The following is a 24,484-nucleotide window of genomic DNA, read 5'->3' as shown; positions in this document are numbered from 1 at the left end:
TAAGTTTATTACATTTATAAGACCACTTAGCTGGGAAAGTATTAATTGTTAGGTTCAGAACTGAAGTGTTTACAAAAGAAAATTAAATATAGTGATACTGGGCCGCCTGGGTGGCTCAGTCGGTTGAGCGTCTGACTTCAGCTCAGGTCATGATCTCACAGTCTGTGGGTTCGAGCCCCGCATCAGGCTCTGTGCTGACAGCTCAGAGCCTGGAGCCTGCTTCAGATTCTGTGTCTCCCTCTCTCTCTGCCCCTCCCCCACTCATGCTCTGTCTCTCAAAAATAAATAAACATTAAAAATATAGAGAGTAATACTCTAAGTGTAGTTTAAACATTTAGAGATAATTTAATTAACTAGGATATAAATGGAACTGATTCTTCAAAGAGGTTAGTTTTTTCAATTTGAGTTGCTCAAGCTTTACTCAAAGATGCCTTTGAAAGTGAACACATTCGGGGCTCCTGGGTGGCTCAGTCGGTTGAGCGTCCGAGTTCGGCTCAGGTCATGATCTCACAGTCTGTGGGTCATGATCTCACAGTCTATGGGTTCGAGCCCCGCGTCGGGCTCTGTGCTGACAGCTCAGAGCCTGGAGCCTGTTTCCAATCCTGTGTCTCCCTCTCTCTCTGCCCCTCCCCCAGTCTCACTTTGTCTCACTTTGTCTCACTCTGTCTCTCAAAAATAAAGAAATATAAAAAAATTAAAAAAAAAAGGAAGTGAACACATTCACGTATGTAAAATAATACGGCTTAAAAATTGACCTTCATCTGTCACTTGACTTATTATTTTAATTTGTTTATATTAATCAGGAGCATCAAAGAAAAAAAATTAACCTTATCTGTGCTGAAAGATCGCAAAGAATCCATGGTGACAGTTCTTGAAGATTATTTTTCATCAAAGTCAAGCCCGTGGCAGACATATGTGTTCTAACAAGTGAGTTTGGCCATCCCTAGCCTTTCTCAATAGCCACTGAAAACCAGATTTCAGTTAATGTCTTAAACACAGTATCCTACTTTTTTCCCACAGTACCCCATGTTGAGCCCTGAGTCCTTCCTGTTGGGGTGAGAACTTCCCTTTCACTCTTGACTTTGCTCCCGTCTTCCCACAAGTCAGTACTGGAAGAGCAAATATGACTCAGAAACCGGTTCCCCAGGGTTGTAACGTCAGATGAGCCACACTGGGGTCATTACGCTGTAAACCAATGCCTGTGTTTCCCTGGGCTGGGTTCTCTAGAAGGTGTGCGGCTGACTGAATTGCCAGAAGAACGTTCACGAGTGTGGGAAGAAAGGACTTGCCACCAGCCTTGACTTCTAGAGACCTTTCTCTGGGCCGGGACGGATTTTATGTTAATCAGAAATACCTCCGGAAGATTCAAGAAGCTGTAGGGGTGACTGACACAAATCTGTGGAGGGCCAGCATGGGAATCCTATACTCTGAGGTATGTGACCTTTCTGGAAGGTCTGACATTTTTCAACTTGGTATTTGAAAAGAAAATCACTACCAGCGATTATAAGTAAAGATTATCCCTGTATAAGAGAGGGACAAATGCAGAATGTATATTTTTTGGCACTTTGAGTTTTTTCTTTCCGTATCTGATGGATACAAAAACGCTTTCTTTCCCCTGTATTGAAAGTAACCTATTAGAATCAAATAAATTTTTAAATAATGTTTCAAAGGAGTACACGTAATGTATGAACTAGAGTAATGATGTCATTATTCACAATTTACTCCCTTTCCTCTCGAACACAATTAACCAGTTGTTCTGCATTTCATTACAAATGCTCAACAGAACCTTCTCTGGTGGTTCTACTAAAGGCCGTTTCTCTGCGTTTGCAACTTTTTCCAATGCCGTGTGTGTGTGTGTGTGTGTGTGTGTGTGTGTGTGTCTTTATAGTAAATGTACTCGTTGATTAGTTTAAGCTTTAGATTTAAGCAATCTAAAGTTTGAGAAATTGCGTCACTCACTGTGGTAGAATGGAGAAACTTACTTTTTAGGGGGGCAACCCAGTGATTCTCAGGGAGAGGAGCAATTTACCTCCCTTGGGAGAAACACTGCTCTAGGCTAGTGCTTTTCAAATTTTAATGTGAGGACCGATCACCCAAGCTCTGGTTTCAATGCAGATTGTGGTTCTGTAGGTTTGGGTGGGGGTGAAGATTATGCATTTCAATTCCTTGACGCTTGTATTGTTGGTCCCTGGACCACACTTTAAGCAGCCAGGTTGTAATCAGGGTCCTGAGACCAAGTACCTTAAAAAAAAGTCTCTTCCTGTGCGGTGCATATTGTTTGTTTATCGGGTGTTGATCTGGCAAGTAGTTGAGTCAAGGCAAGATACGAAGAATTATTTATAAGCATTGTTGGGGGAAAAGTTTTCCCTCTACAAAATTTCTTCTGGTTGGTCTAAGAACTAAATTGGCATGAGACAGATTAACAGGAGAAAATCAAATTTGATTTTGTATGTATGGGAACACTACATATATTGTTTCTCTTGAGTCTACTGGATCTTGACTGCCTCTAGCTCAAAACAAGACTTCACGTGCCAAAGTGGCATACTCTGGGGAGACTTACCCTGGGCCCCTTCAGGGTCAATGAGAATATCCCCAGAAGTGGAATAAATATTTCGCTTTTCAGATATATGGAGGACAAAGCAACTTGGAATGTACTATGATATTTAAAGACAAATCCGACACCCCATGTGCAAACACACACATACACACGCACCTCTAAAAATTCCTGACATGCCTAGACGCTCATAGGTAATTATTCAAAGCTCATAATTAGTATCGAATCCAAGATAGTCTAAGGTAGTGTTGAAATAGACGTGATGGCCGTGCGACTCCATATCACAAGTGGACGTAGATTCTAGGCCCTTCCGTCTGACTGCGCACACTTGTTCACTAACTCTAGTAACAGCAGTATGAAACATATGAGCACCTGGGAGGTTCACCATTTTCAGAGAAGAGAGTTGCCCACCCTTTTGGCAAAGAGTTTCTCAATTTGCAGGATTCCCCATTGATACCGACTTGGTTTTTGTGGTTTGTTTTTAAGGTAAACGTAGCCACCACTGAGGATAGTAAAGGCAGTGGTAAAACTGGCTCGAGTAGCAGGTTCCTATGAGGAGTAAGTGTTAGATCTTCCATAGTGTCGCTGTGCCAAGGATGCTGTTTCCGGAAAAGAGGTGTGTATTCTGCTTTCTCCTTACTCGCCAGCAGCCTCGACCCTGGGAGGTACTCATCTGGTGTGAGGGTGCTCTTACTGAGCTCTGCTGAGGGGACTCTGGTTTGACTGCTGGCTTTAGACACTTTGCATTTTCAGTTGACTGAGCGATGATGCCCCAGAGTCGTGGGTCAGAGAGCCTGAAGAGAAGTGGGTCCTTGGAAATATTTTTTAATGTGTATTTATTTTTGAGAGAGAGAGAAACAAAGAGGGCGGAGGGGTAGAGAGAGAGGGAGACACCGAATCCGAAGCAGGCTCCAGGCTCTGAGCTGTCAGCGCAGAGCCCGATGCAGGGTTCGAACCCATGGACCGTGAGATCATGACCTGAGCGGAAGTTGGACGACGCTCAACCTACTGAGCCACCCAGGCGCCCCTAGAAGTGGGTGCTTTTAGATGAGAAGAAGGCGTCGCTTGTTTTCCGGAAGCTGGAACTGTAGTTGCACGTGGGAATTACAGGCGAATGGAAAAGACAACAACCTAACTTAGTCTTATCCTCTGGTGTTCTGAGGCAGTCTCTCTGTGAGACTCTCCCACCTCTGATTTTAGAGAGGGTGAGAAGCCCTGAAGTAATTCCTCAAATGTGTAGACACCGTGTCCTCATCTGTCATGTAGGTGCCAGTCGCCTTCTGCCAGTCGCTTTGGCCTTGTGCCAGTTTCCTTCTGCGTTTCCTAAGGTGTAAAGAATGCAAACCACCGAATGAGGACAGGACGAAAGCCGACCAGTTTTCGCCATTCATTCCCCGGTCCTATGCTTTTTAAAAACATTTAAATTCCAATGTAGTTACCACCCAGTGTCATATTAGTTTCAGGTGTACAATATAGTGACTCAGTAATTCTATACCTCATTCAGTGCTCATCATGATAAGTGTCTCTTAATCAAAGCACACACGGGAGCACCCAGTGATGAGTAACTCAAAGGGGTGATCAGAACTGGGACGCTTACACCGTCTCGACAAAAGGACCACATATTTTCAGAGGAGCTATCAGACACAGCAGAAGGACTTTGATTTCTTCGGGTGGCAAACTGTGGAAGGCAGATATATGGGGGAGCTAATGGAAGGCAAGGGCTGCTGAGTAAATGTTATTATGTCTCTTCCTTTGGTGCCTTCTCTGGGCTGGCAAGGGTAACTTTTGTCCTTGGCAGAGAGGGGAGGGGGAACCCCTTCACAAAATTATATCATGCTTTTAAGTAACTGGGAGGAAGGCAGAGAACTTTCCTTGTATCTGCTTCTTCTCTGTTGCCTTCAGCTCAGAATAATCGTTATGCCAGGGGTGTATTTTGGGGCGCCTACGCTGCATATATGTATACATCTATTGAGGAATAATTGACGTAACATTATATTAGTTTCGGGTGCGTAGCATAATGCCTCCGTAGTTGTATGTGCTGCAGTATATTTGTATATTACTGCCAGTAACTCCAGCATGGTCCTCCTTACCCTCGGGTGGCCATTGTTTGACAGAAGGTCCCAGCGCCCAGGAGGCTGTAAGGGTGACGTTCCTGCTTCCTCTGGGCTCGGCACTCACCTCTTGGGTGGTCTGAGGTGGCAGGAAGGTATCTGGGCTTCTGATCTGCTCGATCCCGGCAGTGAGAAGTCACCTTTTCTCCTCCTCGTTGGGAGAAAAGGCTTTCTTGCTCTCTCCTTCTTGTCATCACTGGCCTCAGAGCTTCTCCGGTCTGATGCCCAGCAGTGGGGCCCCTTTAGTCTTCCAGCAGTAAAGACAACATACTCTCAAGGAGACCTTGTTGGAGAAAGAATACAAAACAGATAACTATGCTCTGCCTCCATTTCTCCTCATTGCTACTCTTCTTTACAATTCAACCACTTCTGGAACTTTCCTTCATGTTACATAAAAGCTAAATGGGCCTAAGTCAACCTTAAAAATAAAAAAACCAACCCTATGCTTTTTTTACTTGCCTTCCAGACAGAATTTATTAAGAAATTTCCAAATTCCAGCATGTGACAAAATGAGCCATCAGAAAGAAAGGCTTGAGATTAATTGTACAAATAGATGGACCCTTCAATACTGTACCCTAAGATTAGTTAATCTGAAAAGGAAAAAAAACTGTCTTGTTTTCTGTCTCTTTTTTAAAATTAATTTATTTTTGGGAGAGACAGAGACAGAGAGAGCACTCCAGCAGGGGAGGGATGGAGAGAGAGGGAGAGAGAGAATTCCGAGCAGACTCCATGCTCAGTGCAGAGCCCAACGTGGGGCTCGATCCCACAACTGCGAGATCACAACCTGAGCCTATATCAAGGGCCAGATGCTCAACAGACTGAGCCACCTAGGCATCCCATTTTTTTCTTTTTTTGGTGGGGGGAGTACAAGTGAGTGAGGGGCAGAGAGAGAGAGAGAGAGAAAATCCTGTGAGGGAGCGAGAGAGAGAGAGAGAGAGAGAGAGAGAGAGAGAGAAGCAGGGCTCACCCCAAAATAATGGGACTCATGTTTTACCCGAAGTGGGGCTCGTGTTCCCAGAAGTGGGACTTGAACTCACGAACCGCGGGATCGTGACCTGAGCGGAAGTCAGATGCTTAATTCACCCAGGCGCCCCCATCTTCTTTTGTTTCCCAAGAAGATATTTCATCAGTGTGCCCAGGCTCCTTACATGAATCATTTTGCTTCAAAGAGCACAAATCCTTCTTAGAAATTGTTATGAAACCTCTCACATGGTGTGGAGCTTCAGCGCGGAGATGGTTAATCAACAACTGACCCAGTCCTCCGGAGAGCAGGCAGAGTTCCACGAGCTCTTTCCCTACACTGGGAACCAGCGAAGTTCCATTACCCTGTAGGAGAATTTTCACCACGGTGAAAGTGGGGCGGGGGGCACGTGTGGCTCTTAGAGACACTGGTAATGGTGCACGCGGCTCAGGTATTGCTACGTGGTTAAAATAACACCAAGTATTTCCCAGCTGTGATGTCTCCGCCACTGGGATTGGTGTCCAACATGATTCTGTAAATGATACACATAGAATATTTTAGCGGATCATTTACCTGCTGAACGTGTCATGAGCTCCCCAGAGACACTCCTTAAATTTTAGGCCCTAGGAGAGTGAGATACAAAGTGGGTAGGGGCGGGGTTCTAGCACCAAGTTTGGGAGTCTTTTTATTATCTATCTATCTATCTATCTATCTACCTATCTATCTAGTTAGTTAGTTTGAACTAGAGAGAGAAAGCATGAGCTGGGGAGGAGCAGAGGGAGAGAGAGAATCTTAAGCAGGCTCCACACCCAACTCCGAGCCCAACGCAGGGCTCGATCTCCTGACGTCATGACCTGAGCAGAAATCAAGAGTTGGACACCAGGGGCGCCTGGGTGGCGCAGTCGGTTAAGCGTCCGACTTCAGCCAGGTCACGATCTCGCGGTCCGGGAGTTCGAGCCCCGCGTCAGGCTCTGGGCTGATGGCTCAGAGCCTGGAGCCTGTTTCCGATTCTGTGTCTCCCTCTCTCTCTGCCCCTCCCCCGTTCATGCTCTGTCTCTCTCTGTCCCAAAAATAAATAAACGTTGAAAAAAAAAAATTAAAAAAAAAAAAAAAAGAGTTGGACACTGAACCCCCTGAGCCACCCAGGTGCCCTTGGGGTATTTTTAAAACCAGGCTCATGGCGAGACGAAAGTGCACGAAAAGTGGTCCCTGACGTGTCAAGTTTCCTGAGTTTCTGATGCTCCTTAACGAACATCAGTGTAAGAGTTGCAGTGTTTCATTAAGGGTTACCTTTATTATGGGGCTCTCTTCTTTCACCTCTGCAGTGGTTCCCAACCCTCTCTATGCCTTAGAAACACCCAGGGAACTTTTTAAAATAACACTAATACCCCCGCCTTACTCGCCGTATCCTCTTCCCTGGATTCTAATTCGGTTGGCTAGTGACAGGACCCGGACTTGTACTTTAAAAGGGCCCTAGGGGCGCCTGGGTGGCTCAGTCGGTTAAGCGTCCGACTTCGGCTCAGGTCATGATCTCGCAGTCCGTGAGTTCGAGCCCCGTGTCGGGCTCCGGGCTGATGGCTTGGAGCCTGGAGCCTGTTTCCGATTCTGTGTCTCCCTCTCTCTGACCCTCCCCCCCGTTCATGCTCTGTCTCTCTCTGTCTCAAAAATAAATAAACGTTAAAAAAATTTTTTTTAAGGGCCCTAATGCTTAGTCAGGGTTGAGAACCACTGGTTCTCACATCAAGGCTACAGTCTGGTTAGAGGGACCGGACTTAACACGCAGGAAAAAGGCCAGTGAGCAGGGTGAGGCGCTGTGTGGTTCATGCTCTCGGTAGGACAGATCAAGGAGGTTCCTTGGACGTGAGCCATGAAGTGGGCTTTGAGGGACCCATAGTGCAACTGGGAAGTCACAACGGTGGCAAGCAGGTAGCTAAGGTGGGAGCGAGGCCGTTGGACTGAAAGAGAGGCCAGAATAGGGGGAAGAACAATTGAGGGGCTTTGAACACGGCAAAAATCATGGCCACCTCACTCTCTTAGGAAATGGGGAACATTAAGCTCAATCTCCGTAATAATGGACGCAAATTTTAAAAAATCACGCAAATTAAATAGACGCAAATTAAAACAAGGTGATGTGATAGACCATACCTGGGCTGGGGGACGGATGGCCAGTGGTCAGGGAAGCCTGTCTGAAGAGGTGATGTGTGGGCTGAGACATGATTTATCCTGGAAGAGAGCCAGCCGTACACTCACAACCAAGTGCAGACGGAATACAGAAATGGACGTGGAATGTTCCTGAACTAGCTGGGAAGGATGAGATGGGAGAGAAGAGTCCGTTCACTAGCGTGCTCCCTTCACGCTGTGCCTCAGTGTTCCAGGTTGCACGGAGCCCAACTCCAGGGGACGCCATCCCCACAAGTCAGTGGATGTGAACTCACACACACTCTTGGTACATACCCTTCTCTTCCTTCCCTTCCGTCTCCTCCTTTCCACCTTCCCCTGCATGTCCACTGAAGTCTTGTGACCGTCTCTCCTTCGATCAGTTTCTTTCTTGTTCACCATTATTGTTGTATGACAATGGCTTGAAGTCTTTGCTTGTGCCCTTTTCTCTACTTTCTCACTTTTGCCCACCCTCCTCCAAGGACCCACCCTTACCTCCCTTGACTCCGGAGCGCAATTTCCCCTTTCTTTCTGTTCCCTGGGGTCATCTGCAGTGACCTCCACACCCCCAAGCGTTCCCTCTCTTCTCCGGACCTCTGCCTCTGCTCCAAATCGACCACCCAACATGACTGCTCGTGACTTCTAGGGACGAAGCCCAGTCTGCAACGGGTAGGATTCGGTGACTCTGCCTCCTATCCCAACTCCGTAACTGGTCCCATTTCCCACTAGATCACACGTGCTGACTCTGCTCTCATCCTCCTTCGTGTTTCTATCTGCTTGTCTCTGTTTCCAAGTCCATCAGGCTCCACCTGGTTTCCATGTGTCGTCCATTCAGTCTGTATCCCAGGGTGAGCTGCTCCTCCCAAGCCCTTGCCTGACAGACCTGTTTCCTAACCTTCGTTCTTTGCCCCTGTCACTTTCCCCACCCCTCCCTGACGACAGATGTGCTCAGGAGAACTGCAAACCTGTCTGGTAGTCTAACGCGTTTCTACATAACCTGACGCTTCAAGCAATTTCATGTTTTTTGTTCCTCTCATGCAGCGCGTTTCATGATGGCTGTCCCACATCTTCCCCACCAGGTTCCAGAACCTCTTCTATCCTTGTCTCAGTCTTGTCTCCTATGTTACTAACCTGCTCATCTAGCTAAACGTAATGGTGGCTTGTTGAGTTATCTGTCTATGCCTGTTTATTTACGATAGATACGTATTGGCATAAAGCATGGAGATCAAAACTTCAGGCTTTTGGGCGAAAAGTTTGACCGACCTAAAACGTTCTTTCTATCCCAACCACCTGAGCTGCCTCCCGTGCTTTGCTCAGAGCCCGGATTGTCATCCTGTTTAAGGCCAGTGCTTCCACTGCTGTTCATTCCCTTTCATGACCACCTCTGCCCGTCTTCCCTGGCTCCTCATGTTTTAAATAATTACAAGAGTACTTTACCTTAATCGAGGGCTTGTTATTATGAGTCTGATCTGAGCTCAGTGTTTCATCTATGCAATCACGTTCCTGTGACCTGATAAAGAAGATTTGGTTATCATTATTTTTTAAAGCGTCTATTTATTTATTTTGAGAGAGAGAGCAAGAGTGCACATAAGCGGGGGGTGGGGGCAGAAAGAGACAGGAAGTCAGAGAATCCCAAGGGAGGCTCCACGCTGTCAGCACAGAGCCTGATGTGGGGCTCGATCCCACAGACCATGAGATCGTGACCCGAGCCGAAATCGAGAGTTGGATGCTTAACCAACTGAGCCACCCAAGTGCCCCAAGAAGATGTGGTTATTAAATCTAGAGGGGAACAAAGCACAAAGAGGCTAAGTAAGTTGTCCAGCTAACAGTACGCTTATGTGGCAGTGTGGAGATTGGAACCCAGAGAGTTTCTTTCCAGAGCCCGTGTTTTTGACCATGCGATAGCACTTTGCCTACAGATGCGCGGAATGAGGACGAGACCCTGCTGCCTCCCTCTGTGCTCCAGGAGCTCTGTCTTGGCTTTTACTGCCAAAGTGATGACAATTCCTCTCCAGTCACACCCTCTGATTCCTTGTAGACCATGTGCTCAGGCCCCCGTGTTCTGCCTCCTGCCCCATCACTCTATGAACATTGATCTTTGGATACTTATTCATGATCAAATCCAGAGTCTCTCCTTACACTTCATACCCTTACGTCCATTTTGGAACTTTTTCTTCTTTGCATCTGGACCAAATCTTTTTCTGGTTTCTCCTGCAACCTCTCTGACCATCACTCCTCTACCTCTTGGCAGATATTGCTAAATCTAGGTCAGTTTGGAGAAGAATCTGGATACATAACCAGGAAGGCTTGGACACCAGCTGATCAGGGCAGAAAGGGGACAGACCAGCCTCCTGAGAGTGTAGACTGTAGCCTAATTGGGGTGCAAGTGGAACACAAAATAATCTCAAATGCACAGTCTGGCAGCCAAAAGACATTCTGAAGGCTGTTTTTCAAACTGCCTGAAGTAATTAGAGCCGGAAGAATGGATGTATTCTGTAGTCATTCCCCTTGATTTCATTGCTGGCACTGCTAGTTATGAGCTGTGTAACCATGGGCACGGAAGGCAACTTCCCTCAGTCTCACCAATACAAAAGGGGCATACGGTTTTGCTCGGAGGGTTGTGTGAGGGTTAAAGGAACTGGCTGAAGGACTCAATAAAGGCGAGATCACATTACGACTCATTCACTCCCTTACTGGTTCACCAAATAGACATTGGATGCCTACTGTGTGCCAGGCATATGCTGGATGCCGGGGATAGAATGTTCTAGTACAGACACAGTACCTGCTTTCACGGAGCTTACAGTCTAGCTGGGGAGATAGCTGTTAGTAATACTCGTGCCTTTCTTCCCTTAGATCAAGGGTACAGAGAAGGCGGTGGTAAGAGATGAAGTTGGAAAGACAGGATTTGGGAGATCCGAAGAATCGTGTGTCCGCTCGAGGACAGCATCCTAACCCAGCGGGTCATCAAGTGACCAAACGTTTCGGGAGGGAAGTGACAGGAAGCTGCCGTTTTGGCGGTCGGACTGGGGGCTGGAAGGGGGAGACAGGAGGAAGCAAGGTCAGTTAGCCACCGGTTTTGCAACAGTCTTGGTGAGAACAGCGAAGATCTGAACTAGTGCTTTGCCAGTGAGGATGGGCAGAAGGGCACCAGGGGATGGAAGGATCATGACGATCTCCCAAGGTCTCCACCGGTTTCCTCCTCCCCCAGAATCCCCCAAGTTCCAGAAACTTCAGAGGCCAACAGAATTCACGATAACTCTTCCCTCAAGGCACAAGGACAGCCTCTTACTCTTTCTGGGCCCTAGCTTTTGTATCGGACTTCCCTTGGGTCCCCGTCGGTGCTTTCGTGACCCTGAGCTGCCCCCTGGTGGAGTCTGGGAGTTTACAACAGCGCCCAACCCTTCCTGTGGTTCCCTCCACCAGCCACTTGGGGGTCCAGCTGAACCAGGATGGCACTTTACTTTTCAAATACAGGAGCTCTGTGCCTGGGACATAGGAAACTGAGGAAAGATTAAGAGATAAGATCGGGGTGGTGTTTTAAGGACAGTCGCTTGAATGGGATTAAGGAAGAACTCAGCCGTACCGGGTGTCTCTTGAAGGTAAACTGTCTACTTGTCCCTTCCTCCTTTCTGATGAGGACTCTCAGTGAAGATTTTGCGGAGCCCACGCAAGGGGGGCTTTATTTGGTGTCCTATGGGAATGTGGGCCCAGCGTTGTCAAAGCTTTAAATGTTTTAAGAGAAGTTGGGAAGCCAGATGAGTGCATGAAATGTGCCAGGATTTTTAATGTTGTAATTTAAAATCTTAAGAAGAAAGAAATTAACTCTATAGCCACCTGCTTTCAAGTTCAGTGGTGGTCTGTCGGTTACCAAATGCTAGTCCTATAAAGGATGAGTCGTAATCTGGGGCAAATTTGCACCGATTTACGGTGAAATTAGAAGAAGAGAAGCAGACGAAGAAGCAGGGTTTTCCATACAGCGAAATCTGTCTCATATAAAAGATGGCTTTTTTTCCCCTCTTCTGTGACTGTGTCCTTGTATATTTTGTTAAAGTAGTTTTGCTCTTACATTTATGCTAAAACGCCTTTTATTTTACTAAATGATGATGTTGCTTCTCACGGACTTACTTGGCAAAATTAAGAGTTGGCGACTCAGCATCGCCTGTTGTGCTTCGTTCTGTTTTGTTCGTTGTTGAGATCTCAGTGGCTGGGCGCCACTGTTAAGATAAGGGCTGAACGTCGTGGGGTAGTATTTGCGCTTCGAAAGGACTTCCCCACCACCTCGCAGTGGATGGGGCAGATGCGTTGGCTGGGGAGAGCCTGGAGGGTGGCGGTCACAGGGTGTGATGACGAAATGGACGTTCGCCTCATTCTTTCGTCTCGTGACTGAGGACACCAAGATGCACGAGGGGGAGAGATTTGTCCACGGTCGCCAGGCGGCTAGTTGCACCGTCAGGACTATAACCCAGTCTGCTGACAGCAAACGCGTCCTTTCGAACGCTCTGGTCGTTTGCACGTCACCCCACAGAACCCGGAGACGCTGCTGAGCCCAGCTGGTGACGAGGCCTAGGCACGGGATGACCTCAGGGTAGTGGAAGGGGGGTTGTGTGGTTGGGCATTTCTACTGCATTTTGGACCCCTGTACCATGCCCAATTCTTTTGGGGGCACAGAACTTTGCCTCTTATCTGCTATTGAGCCGACTTGCCTCTGGGATGTTTCTTTCGTGAGTGGGGCCTTGGGTTTAAAAGTATATTACTATTGGGGCGCCTGGGTGGCTCAGTCGGTTGAGCGTCCGACTTCGGCTCAGGTCATGATCTCGCGGTCCGTGAGTTCGAGCCCCGCGTCAGGCTCTGTGCTGACAGCTCGGAGCCCGGAGCCTGCTTCCAGTTCCGTGTCTCCCTTTCTCTCTGCCCCTCTCTCACTCATGCTCTGTCTCTTTCTCTCAAAAATAAATAAACGTTAAAAAAAATTTTTTTAATAAATAAATGTCAAAAAAATTTTGTTAAAGTATCTTACTTTTGAGGTGCCTGGGTGGCTCAGTTGGTTGAGCATCCAGCTCTTGATTTCGGCCCAGGTCATGATCTCATAGTTGGCGAGTTTGAGCCCTGCATCGGGGCTCTGCGCTCACAGTGCAAAGCCTCTTGGGGTTCGGTCTCCCTCTCTCTCTCTGCCCCTCCTCTGCTTGCGTGCACGTGCTCTCCCTCAAAAATAAATAAACATTAAAAAAAATCTTACTTTTAAAAGCTCACTGATTATGATATTTGGCTATGTTAGAAACATGAATTGCTTAGCAAACGTACCACTCAGCTTTCTTACTGGTGCTCATTACTCCAATCTATGCTTCTTTAACATTGTTTTCGCATTGTTGAACGTGTGTGTGTGTGTGTGTGTGTGTGTGTGCTCACGCTATATTCCCAACCGGTAAGTACATTTTGCATGGTTGAGAGTATTTTGTACACCTGTCCCCGGCAACTGTGACTGGGACACAGCAGAGGTCTGACCTTGTCGCCAAATTACAGAACGACTGAATAAGCAGTAATAATAATTTCCATAAGTTGAGCATGCCAGGTGTGATTCTAAGTGCCTTTTTTTTTCTCACACTCTCTAATTAAAATCAGTCTGAGAATATTTAGTATTTGCCTACCATGTGCCAGTGCTGTGTTACATACTGGGGGTATGAATGGAATAAATTCAAACATTACGTGGAACAGTATAGCCTCTATCCGCACGAAGCTGGCAGCCAGTGCCTTCCCGCACTCCATGCTGCCTCAACCCCTCCCGATTCGTGCTGGCCTGCAGCGCGCGATTATACAGAATTAAGACAAGAGTGGACAGTTACGTCAGTTGCTGTGACACAGGGCTGGAGTCAGCAAAGACCGGGTAAAGTAAAACTTAAGTGACGACACGAGGGATGGGCCAGAGGCGGCCAGGTGAGCAGAGAGGGGGAAAGGTGTTTTGTGCAGAGGAAGCAGTAAGGGCGGGGCCCAGATGGAAGAAACCAAACATGAAGCATTGAAAACAGAAGACAGGTCCAGAAGGAGGTGGGGGAAAGTGGGCAAGGGGAGGAGGTCAGCTTAGGTCTTGCTGTCAAGCTCCCATGATGCTTTGCAAAGCCCCTTAGGACACTTTCTAAATAAAAAGCATCGGATCCAATCAATGATGTCATTTGTTATTTACGTATTATTTGTCTAAAATGGGTCTTTTCCACTGGGCTGGTTTCCTGGAGCACAGGGCGCCATATGTCTTTGTTTGATCATCTAGTGCTGCCCTAAATTCCTCCGATGCACCTACTCTATATTCGGTGAAATCCTGCCTCTCTGACAGGCGTCATCCATCCGTGAGCACACTCTTCCCCGCCGAGTTAAATCTGCAATATTGCTTCCACTTGTTCACTCATTCCGTGAACGCATCCGTGTGCCAAGCAATTCAGGAAATCGTTGAGAGGTTCCTCGTGGACTTGGGCTTGTTCTGGATTTAAGGCTCGGCATAATGGAGACCAAAAATCTCATGTACAAAGCGATACACAGTAAAACCTTGCTTTGCGAGCACAATTCGTTCCAGAAACATGCTTGTAATCCAAAGCGGTTGTCTCTCAAAGTGAACTTCAAGAACCATCGGCTCAGTTGTGATCACGTGACATTCGGTGTCATGTACGACTCGCGTTGCAAGACATCGCCCTTTTATCAAGTGAAAAGTTGTCAGAAATTCTTGCTCGTCTCGTGGAACCCTCACGGAACAGGTTACTCGCAAGCCAAGGTTTTACTGTCTCACGATTGGGAAAGACTTGAGTTTTAAATTATCGGGTGGTGATTTCTCTCTCCCGGGGGGCTTCATTATGCCGGTATTTCAGGACCTGCTTGTGGTTTTCCCCTCTTAGCCCATCTGCCAGGCGGCCTATCAGAACGACTTTGGACAAGTGTGGCGCTGGGTGAGAGAGGACCGAAACCGTATCAATGTGCAAGATGGCTTTAATGGAGACACCCCCCTGATCTGTGCTTGCCGCCGGGGGCACCTGAGAATCGTTTCCTTCCTCTTGAAAAGAAATGCTGACGTGAACCTCAAAAACCAGGTAGGCCATTACACATGAGTGGAGACAGCAATTGACTGTGGTAATCTTTTCTCCTCCTAGCAGTCGAGGATGTGCCATTTTCTCGTTGCTTGTAGCTCCTGATACCAATTTTTTTTTTCTTTACTTTAAAGGGACTAACACATACTATTCTATCAGGCTAAAGAGCCAAAATAAATCATAGTTCAATCAGCAGGTTGATAATTATGGTTAATTATGTCCTTGTACTTCTGAAAAGAAAGGTTCATTCATTCCTTCATTCATTCATTTGACTAGTTAGAGCTCTCTCTTTCCTTTCCTCTTCCTCCTCATGCTTTTCCCTGCCTTCCTGCTTCCCTCTCCCTGCTCCTCCTCCTCATGGTTCCAGAAGGAATAGGAAAGATTTCCTGGAAAAGAAATGCTGACCTGGTGGTGCTATTTCATGAGGTTTTTACCTACTGGGTCAATGTTCTCCGGGAGATCCTACTGTTCGCTCATAGGATTGAAGAAGGCCAGGTAGGTATTTGCCAAGGACAAACAAGGTCACGAACCAGAGGCTCCTTGAAGCCACACAGAGAGGCAGAAAGATTGTACTTAAAGATGCAGTGTTAGCTGACGGAACCCTCAAGAATCAAGGACGAGCGGAACACAAGTGTATTGCTGCGAACATCTCTTTCGGAGCACCTTGGAACGGCCAGTGTCTGCATCCGAGTAAAGACAGCATTTAAAGTACACTCAGTAAATATAAAAAGTCATTATTTGTAATACTTACGAACGCTCTGTTTCCACTCACATACACGGAGTGAGGAAAACACAGCCTGTCGGGGCCCCGCTTACCCCCTTCCGAGTCAGTATCAACACCAGCTCCTCTGGAGCAATCGCGTATTATCAGCAAATGGATCGCTACCGGGCCTTCTTGCTGGTACTTCCTATTTTTTGCTTGGTTGGGCTTAAAAGCAAGGCATGCCTGCACCGAATGTGACAGCGATGCAGCTTCGTGGACCGTGACGCCGTCTCCCTTGCACACAGCTGGAGGGCCAGGTGTGTGGGCTTGTGGTGAGTGGGAGTGGCGAAGGCAGATGTCCGTGGGTTCACATCCTCTGTCGGGGGGACGTGCTCATTTGGAAGCTGGGGGAGGGTGATGTCGGACAGCACAGGGATGGGGCCGAGAAGGCGGAGAACCTCAGCCAGCCTGCAGGGATCCTCTGGTTAATGGTTTTTAAATATTTAATCTTTCCCAAACACTAATCTTTGCACGTTAATAACTTAACCGGTGCCTTTTCGTGTCTTAAATTTATGTTCAGGAGTCATTTTCAGACGTCCTATAAACAAAGGCCTGAAAATAAAACAAAAAGCTCTGTGGGTAATTCACACGCATGCACCTAATAGAGACCATCAATTCTCTGGAGAGCACATTAAATTAAACCATAAATACGCTCTTTTTTTGGCTTGTCAGACTGAGCAGGATTAAAAAAGAAAATCAAGGGTTGATCGGGAAGAAAGTTTAAAATTTTTTTAATGTTTATTTTTGAGAGAGAAAGAGAGAGAGAGGGAACGAATGGGGGAGGGGCAGAAAGAGAGGGAGACACAGAATCCGAAGCAGGCTCCAGGCTCCGAGCCGTCGGCACAGAGCCCGACGTGGGGCTGGAATTCACAGACTGAGAGATCAGGACCTGAGCCGAAGTCGGACGCCCAACCGACTGAGCCACCCGGGTGCCTCAGGAAGGAAGTTTAAATCGTTATTGTACCCGAGCACAGTTTAGCACAATACAAAAAGCATTCACACCTTTCATGTTAGCAATTACACTTTGAGAAACTTTGGCTAAAGACAAATTTAGAAATGTTGACAAAGCCTTATGAATGGAGATGTTCTGGCAGCATAATTTATAAAAACAGAAAGCTAAAAACTTGAAATGTCCAACAGATAGGGTTTGGTTAAATAAACTAGAATAGCTCCATTCAGTAGAAAGTCATGAAGCCGTTAGAGGCCTATGTTTACCATTTTTAAAAGGCATGGAAAAATGCACATATTCTAAAGGTTAATTAAGTTCCACTGCCCAATGTGGGGCTCAGACTCATAACCCCGACATCAGAAGTCACGCGCTCTACCGACCGAGCCCGTCAGGCGCCCCAGAAACGAAACTTTTTGATGCAGTAATCTGAAAATATGAAATTTGAGACAAATATTAATGAGGAATCCTTTTCTTAATTTTCAGAAACAGAGAAACTGCTTGCATTATGCTGTGAAGAAGAAATTCACCTTCTTTGATTACCTACTCATTATCCTCTTAATGCCTGTTATGCTTATTGGGTATTTCCTCATGGTGAGTACACCGTGCGTGTGACCAAAGGGCAAACGTGGAGATCAGCAGCATGAATCATCAAGTTTTGCTGGGCCGGTCATGTATAAAGAAATAGTAACAAAAATGAACTCTCGGTTTGCATCTAAAAATATACTTTCTTTCTTTCTTTCTTTCTTTCTTTCTTTTTTTTTTAATGTTCATTTATTTACTTTGAGAGGGGGAGAGAGAGAGCGAGAGTGAGAGCAGGGAAGGGCAGAGAGAGGGAGAGAGAGAATTCCAAGCAGGCTTCCTGCTGTCGGCACAGAGCCCGACGTGGGGCTCGAACCCACGAACCGTGAGATCGTGACCTGAGCCGAAGTCGGACGCTCAACTGACTGAGCCACCCAGGTGCCTCCCTCTTTTCACCCCCCAAAGAACACCAGCTCTGTGCTGACTCATTCCCTATTTTCCATCTGGTTCCCTAGTGGCTGGTTCCACCTTTGAGAGATGACTCAACACATGTGTCACTTACTCGTTAAATGACCAAGCTCCCTTCTCCTTGCAGCTAATAGACCATGGATGTTAGTTAGTTGTCTTTGCTAACATGGGCTCCGGGACAAAATCTGCCAGTTGGAAGTGTCATTGTTACCTCCTTGGGTATTTAAGTGTTACAGAATTAGATATGATAGTGTTGATTTTGATGCTTCGATTTATGGGAAAAAGAAAACTGTAAGTCACTGATAAACACATACTCTGTTTATACCCCGGAAAAGTTCTCGAAAAATTACTTGTGTGTTTAGTACATGGCAGTTGGAGTTTCAGGGCCGGTGAGAGATCTTCCGTTTATTTTCAAAAGGATCACAAGGGGGATTAGAAAGACTCGTTCAGAATTTGTTGACTCACAACGCTGCTGTCTAAGACGGTCAGATGTTTAAAAGCCGGAGGCCCTGGCAAAAATACCAATTGGAATGAATGACCGCCTCTTAATGCACATTTTCCTACTTATTCATGGGGCTTGAATCTGTGCAGTTGAGATATGTACGGCATAAGCGACCGGGGAGGAAATTTCAGAGGAAGGGACCAGGAAGGACCGTGTCACTGCAGAGAAAGGCAGTGTAGATGTTGACAGAGGAGGGAAGTATAACCAGGGAAGAAAAGTGGGTGGGGCATCCTGTATGGCTAAGGGCTGACCTCCGGGACAGCCCGGACTGCCGTGCTCCCCTAGCAATGGGATGTTGGGGTGACGCCCAAACTGTCCTGTGGTCAGGGTCTCGGGGAACTGGGTAGGAAAAGGGGATTTCTGAGGGGTCTGGTTCATTTCGTTTCTTTGTTCGACCTTCTGCCACACTCTTGCGGGGGCCCTACTACGTGCAGGCACTGGGTGTGAGGGATGCAGAGATGAACCAAACAGATGGAGTCCTGTCCGTGCAAGAGTTCGTTGGAGGGCAGTGAAGAACGCATCAGTAATACAATACGGCAGAAACGCCTGCAAAATTACTCTGAAGTAGGTAATACGGGGAGGTGATCAGTGCCACGAGAGCCCAGAGAGAGATTTCACCTTGCCGGGTAGGTCAGGGAAAGCCTCCTGGAGGAAGAGGGGCTCGGGCTGGGATACTAAAAATGGATTTAAAAATAAAATTAAAAAAAAAATTTAAAACAGGGCTCTTGGGTGGCTTAGTTGGTTAAGCGTCCGACTCTTGATTCTGGCTCAGGTCATGATCCCAGGGTTGTGGGATCGAGCCCCAGCCTCATGTTGGGCTCTGCTTGGAACCTGTTTGGGATTCTCTCTCTCCCCTTCTGCCCCTCTCCCCACTTAGATTCTCTGTCTCTCTCTCTCTAAAATAAAATTAAAAAATTGTTTTTTGAAAATAGAAGAAGAGAGGACAGGCTTCTAGGCGGAAGGAACATTCAGGGCGGGGTGAGCCGGCAGGGACCAGAGGCCAAAACAAATTGGGCCTTGCAGGACAGGCTGGGAAGTTTGCTTTTGTCCTCAGAGCAATGGGACAGTGCCTGTGGGTTCTGAGCCAAGAAGGGAAAGACCGGTCCCTGGGCCCCAACCTCAGTAGGATTTGGCAGGTCTGGCGTGGGGCCCCTGAATTTGCATTTCTAAGTTCCCAGGTGCCCACGCTGCTGATTCAGGACCACAGTCTGAGAACCTGATTGGTACTGGATGGGGTGAGGAGGTGGGGAGATTTTAAGAAAGATGCATAGACGCACAGAGGTGTTGGGATTAAAATAAACCCTGTGGCATAGAATAGTCCAGGCACACGATGGAGAAAATGCTTGTCAATGAACCTCCTCTTGACGTGTTGTTTGTAACAGGTGTCAAAGACCAAGCAGAACGAGGCTCTCGTTCGAATGCTGCTCGACGCTGGCATCGACGTGAACGCCACGGACTGCGTAAGTTCATGCGTTTAGTCACCTTGAAACAATATTCAGAATGGTATTTGCGGGCAGAGTATTTGTCACCTACAGAGTCACTCGCTTTGTTTTCCTAGACACGTCTACATGTTCCTCGTCTTTCTTTACGTTTCATTTTTCTTTCTTTCGGTTTTCACTGCTAGTCAGGCGAGCTGGGGGTTGGTTAGATGCTGCCACTAAACTCACAGGGATCTTTAAGGACTGGAGGACAGTTTTAGAACTTTTTAAAATGTTTTTATTTTGAGAGAGAGAGAGAGAGGGAGACGAGTGGGAAAGGGGCAGAGAGAGAGGGAGACACAGAATCCGAAGCAGGCTCCAGGCTCCGAGCTGTCAGCACAGAGCCCGACGTGGGGCTCGAACCCGCAGACTGTGAGATCATGACGTGAGCCTAACGAAGTCAAAAGCTCAACCGACTGAGCCGCCCAGGCAGCCCCCAGCTTCTCATGGTTTGCTGTGGGCGTTTTCACAAGTCATACACGTATTGGACTCTCAATTTCTCACCTGTAATGTGAGGGTAGCCACGAACCTACCTTGCGAGGCAGACTCATGTAGGGTGCTCAGCAGAGTGCCTGGCACACAATAAGTGCTCAACGAACAACAGCTGCGGTGGCCAAGCTCCCAACCCACCCTTAAGCGAGTCCCCACCTGTAAACTCCATGGATAAGGATCAAAGTCAAAGAGCCCAAGTGGCGCGGAGGGCATGATAAGCAAGCAGCAGTGAACTTCTTCCTGTCTCTAACTAAATATAAGGTTTTGTTCTCACCTTTCACCCTTGCCCCTCTTCCTCCCTTAAATGATCATAAATGGGCCCGATGTTTATTTGTGTGACGTATTATTTTCTTATATTGACTGGATGAAATTTTGGATTCCCAATTGTTTATTTAAAAAGGAGGCAAGTTGCAATTTGAGTAGACACGAACCAATATTCTGTGATCCTTGATTTGTTTTATGGCGTGTGCATCTCTGTGGGTGTGTGTGTGTTACCACTGTTCCATGAGAGAGAAAATGTGCCCATCCCTGTTTCTATTAATTATTTACATCATTTTAGTTTTGATTATATTGGTATCATCATATGTTTAAACGGAGGTAGCTCTACGTGTGTGTGCACGTGTGTGTGAGAGATTGAGAGAGAAAGAACACAGGAGAATAAGTTACTGAAGTGTATGTTTTTCATTTTATTTAAAATAGAATTTTGGGGGATACCTGGGTGGTTCAGTTTGTTGGGCGTCTGACTCTTGATTTTGACTCAGGTCATGATCTCACGGTTCATAGGATTGAGCCCCGTGTCACTGTCGCTGTCAGTGCAGAGCCTACTTGGGATTATCTCTGCCTCTCTCAAAGTAAATAAATAAACATGAAAAAAAAAAGAAAATAGAATTTTTGGGTTAATTTGGATAGACGACTATGGTGCTCTGTCATTCCTTAGAAAACTTCAAAATGTATTAAGATGTTATTAAAGATTGGGTGAATGGTTCGCTGAAGGTTTTTCTTGGTCCTTTCATTGAAATTCAAAAGGTTTGAAACTTTGCCTGTGATCAAAATTTCTCTAGGATATTTTTCTGCTTCTCGATATGTATCTCTAGCTGGACTGTTACATTCCACACACACACACACACACACACACACACATGCACCACCATTTTTCTAAGACTATCTGAATATTCAGATAGTCTTTCCAACTCTAAGTAATGCGGTGCATTGTATTTCTAGGTAATTACACTCACTTTATTTCACATGGAAAAGTTCAAAGCCAGCTGTTTGGTGCATGATGTTATCACTTAAGAAAAATCAGCAATTGCCGCATTATCCGTTATGCTCTTGGAAGAGTTGATAAGGTCTGGCATTAATTCGTCACATACCCAAACCACGGTTGTTGGGCTGCTTTTTGAAAGGCAATATCTGGGGTACAAACACCGTAGCTATCCATCTCTTTTCACTTGTAGTTGGTGTTTTAAGTTAGTACCAGCAGAGTAGATCCGCTATTTCAGAATGCAGAATATAAGCCACAGCAAACCAAGCATGAGAGGTTTCTACATAGACCCAACTGCACCGATCCTGGAGCTGGGCTGTAGTGACATGAGCACCGTCTTCAGGTTGTGGGGATTTTGATCAACAACCACGGGGGATGATATTTGCAAAAAAGCCCGTGTGGGGACCCTTGAGGAGAAAAGATGGTACAATGATCGAGGCGGTGATTGCCCAGACATATAGTAGAATCCCACCAAGAAACCTTGAGACAATCAAGCGTTAACTTCTTGCAGGTTGTGTTAAGTTTGGAACAGAAAATGAGAAAGGAAGATATTAATGGCTTATAGGACGTTAACCGTATACACATGGAGGCAGGGAAGGCTTTTGAAATACAAGAAAAGTGGGTGTGCGTGGATGATTTGCAGACCGGTCTGCTTGGGGGGACGCTCTAGGATGTGACAAGTGCTTGCCCAAGGAGCCGCCTGCCGGGTCCCTGGAGCCCACGATGAACTCCCTGTTGGTCTTTCGGTTTCAGTACGGCTGCACCGCGTTACATTACGCCTGTGAAATGAAAAACCAGAATCTCATCCCTCTGCTCCTTGAAGCTCATGCAGACCCCATGATCAAGAATCGGGTAAGAATCTGTGGGCTGTGGTCCGATGTCCTTCCAGCAACAGCATCTCCTAACTTGGGCTGTGTGCTGAAGTGAATTAATTGCCTCCGATGTTGTTGACAGCAAAGCTAATTGTCCTCACTAAGGAATTACGTTGTCCTATTCCTGTTAGAACCAAATGACCTTCAGAGCCCTTGCCGGGCCTGTAAGTCAGTTGGTCTAGACTGTTTACTAGGCCTTTTGCATCGACCTTGGACTCCATTGGAGACAAAGGACCGTAATTTCTTTTTCTCCTCAGCGTGGTGAGACTTCGCTGGACATTGCACGGAGATTGAAGTTTTCCCAGATTGAGTCAATGCTAAGGAAAGCATCGTAATCCTAGAGGCCTCACGTGGAGAAGTAGAAAGAAACTAAAGCGCCGTGTTCTCTCTCCATTTTGGACAATCAATCGGTCTGTGGACCGCTCAACCTGGATGCTGCAATTTTACGGTTACCATGGGTAACCCTAATGGCGGTTGCCATGGTGACATTTGTGGAAGAGCTTTGTACTGATGATTTTTTTTTTTTTTCTCCCAGTGGAGTTCACCACGGTCATAATCTTTCTAGGAGAAACACTGAAGTCGTGGGAGTTTCCCTTTGGCCAACACAAAGGTGACATTTCCACCCCGGTTGGTCCTGAAGAAGAGAATCGCAGTTGCTGGCTCGGTCCTCTCTTCTCAGGTGTGCCACTGTGACCAAGAGGTGGTCCTGTCTATATCATACCCAAAAAACGACTGTTTCTCTCCGTCCTTTGAGTGGTAGGAGGAAGATTCGAAGTAGATATATTTGTATAGAATGATGTGTCGGTGGGGGGTGGGGGGAGAGCTTCATATGTAAATATTCATTTGGTGAAACAACTTCAATAAAAGCATCTATCAGTCGTCAGGGGTGGGGGTATTTAGGCCACAGTCATGTTGGGAAATCCTACAAGCCAGGCTTTTTCGTTTTCTTTCCTGAGAGCCAGTTTAGAATACCTCTAGACATTTTGCTCTCGGCTTATAAGTAAAATCCGTCTTAATTATGAACAAAATCAGGCAACTATCAAGATGTTTCCTCATGGGGCACCTGGGTGGCTCAGTCGGTTGAGCGTCCGACTTGGGCTCAGGTCACGATCTCACGGTCCGTGAGTTCGAGCCCCGCGTCGAGCTCTGGGCTGACAGCTCGGAGCCCGGAGCCTGCTTCCGATTCTGTGTCTCCCTCTCTCTCTGCCCCTCCCCCGCTCATGCTCTGTCTCTCTCTGGCTCAGAAATAAATAAACATTTAAGAGAATAGATGTTCCTTCAAAAATACCTTTATGATTCTCTCGTGAATGCCAGGCAGCTACTAAGGTTGTTCTTTCTGTTTATTTTCACTGTTAAAATTCAAAATATTACTGTTAACGTGGGACAAAGGATTTCTTTACAATAAATAGAGCAACAGGAAAAGATGGTATCTGCATTATACTTCCAGAAGGGAGATAGTGAATATCAAAATACATTTCTCAAGTCCTCTGTGTCAATGACACAGAGTAGAAATAAACACATTTAAAAATGATCAAATTTCGCCAAGCAGGACTGAATCATTAATATCTTTAGACATGGACTAAAGTGTAGACGTATCACACGCTATATGAGGTCACAAATGAACAGTCTAAGAAGAAAAGATTTACCATCCTTGAACAGAACAAAGGGCTAATGAAAATCAAATCCGGAATATTTATTGAGCTATGTACAGAGCCTTAAGGTGTATGTTTTGTGAAGGAAATAGTAGTGTGTAGATACAGATTCAGAAGCCCCTACGTGTCTCTGAAATTATTTTAGATACATGGCACCGAATCGAGTTAGCAGGTGGCTCTGGGGGACGGAATCAACAAATGAACTTCACACACCAGTGTACCTTCCACATGCACCTGTGTACCTTCAATTTGGTTTGCAAAATTACGCTATCACTCATGTGTGACCGTAACTGTCATCTTTGAGACGATGTGAAAATTGAGCATTTTCTTCTATTCGTGACTGACTCTGGGCAGTTATCAAGATCAAAGAATAAAATATGCGACAGTTTGTTGTCTCTATGCTCATGACATTCTAATACTTTCTTCCTAGTTTTTCGTTTTTGAAGGCAGAAAACCGGGGCAGACATTTGTGGACATTAGGTCTTCTAGCGTCAGTCAATGAACTCTCCAACGACCTGGGCTAGATGCTAGGTACTGAAATACATATACGTGCTTCATGGAGTGCGTGACGTGCTTACGGAAAACTCATTAAATTCCTCACAAAATTATTTCCTCTGAGACTTAACTATAAAACCCTGGCCCTTTCTAATGGGGCTTAAAATGTATTTCATCCATATTGTC

The 24,484-nt window shown here is 46.4% G+C and overlaps 1 protein-coding gene across 1 annotated transcript in view; it reads left to right on the top strand.

Annotated features, from left to right (window-relative positions):
- Positions 1 to 24,208, top strand: part of ANKRD22 (ankyrin repeat domain 22) — a 39,609-nt gene extending 15,401 nt beyond the window's left edge. The window contains exons 3-8 of the mRNA XM_043598026.1: positions 1,228 to 1,432; positions 14,659 to 14,850; positions 17,043 to 17,150; positions 19,431 to 19,508; positions 22,033 to 22,131; positions 22,409 to 24,208. Coding sequence (XP_043453961.1) covers positions 1,412 to 1,432; positions 14,659 to 14,850; positions 17,043 to 17,150; positions 19,431 to 19,508; positions 22,033 to 22,131; positions 22,409 to 22,486 — 576 coding nt within the window. The 5' untranslated portion in view covers positions 1,228 to 1,411 and the 3' untranslated portion in view covers positions 22,487 to 24,208. The remainder of the gene's footprint in view (positions 1 to 1,227; positions 1,433 to 14,658; positions 14,851 to 17,042; positions 17,151 to 19,430; positions 19,509 to 22,032; positions 22,132 to 22,408) is intronic.
- Positions 24,209 to 24,484: the final 276 nt, after the last annotated feature.

The sequence above is a fragment of the Prionailurus bengalensis genome, chromosome D2 (genome assembly GCF_016509475.1).
Source record: "Prionailurus bengalensis isolate Pbe53 chromosome D2, Fcat_Pben_1.1_paternal_pri, whole genome shotgun sequence".
Classification (NCBI taxonomy): Eukaryota; Metazoa; Chordata; class Mammalia; order Carnivora; family Felidae; genus Prionailurus; species Prionailurus bengalensis.
Note: the sequence above shows the minus strand (reverse complement) of the source record. Positions and strands in the feature narration are given on the sequence as shown.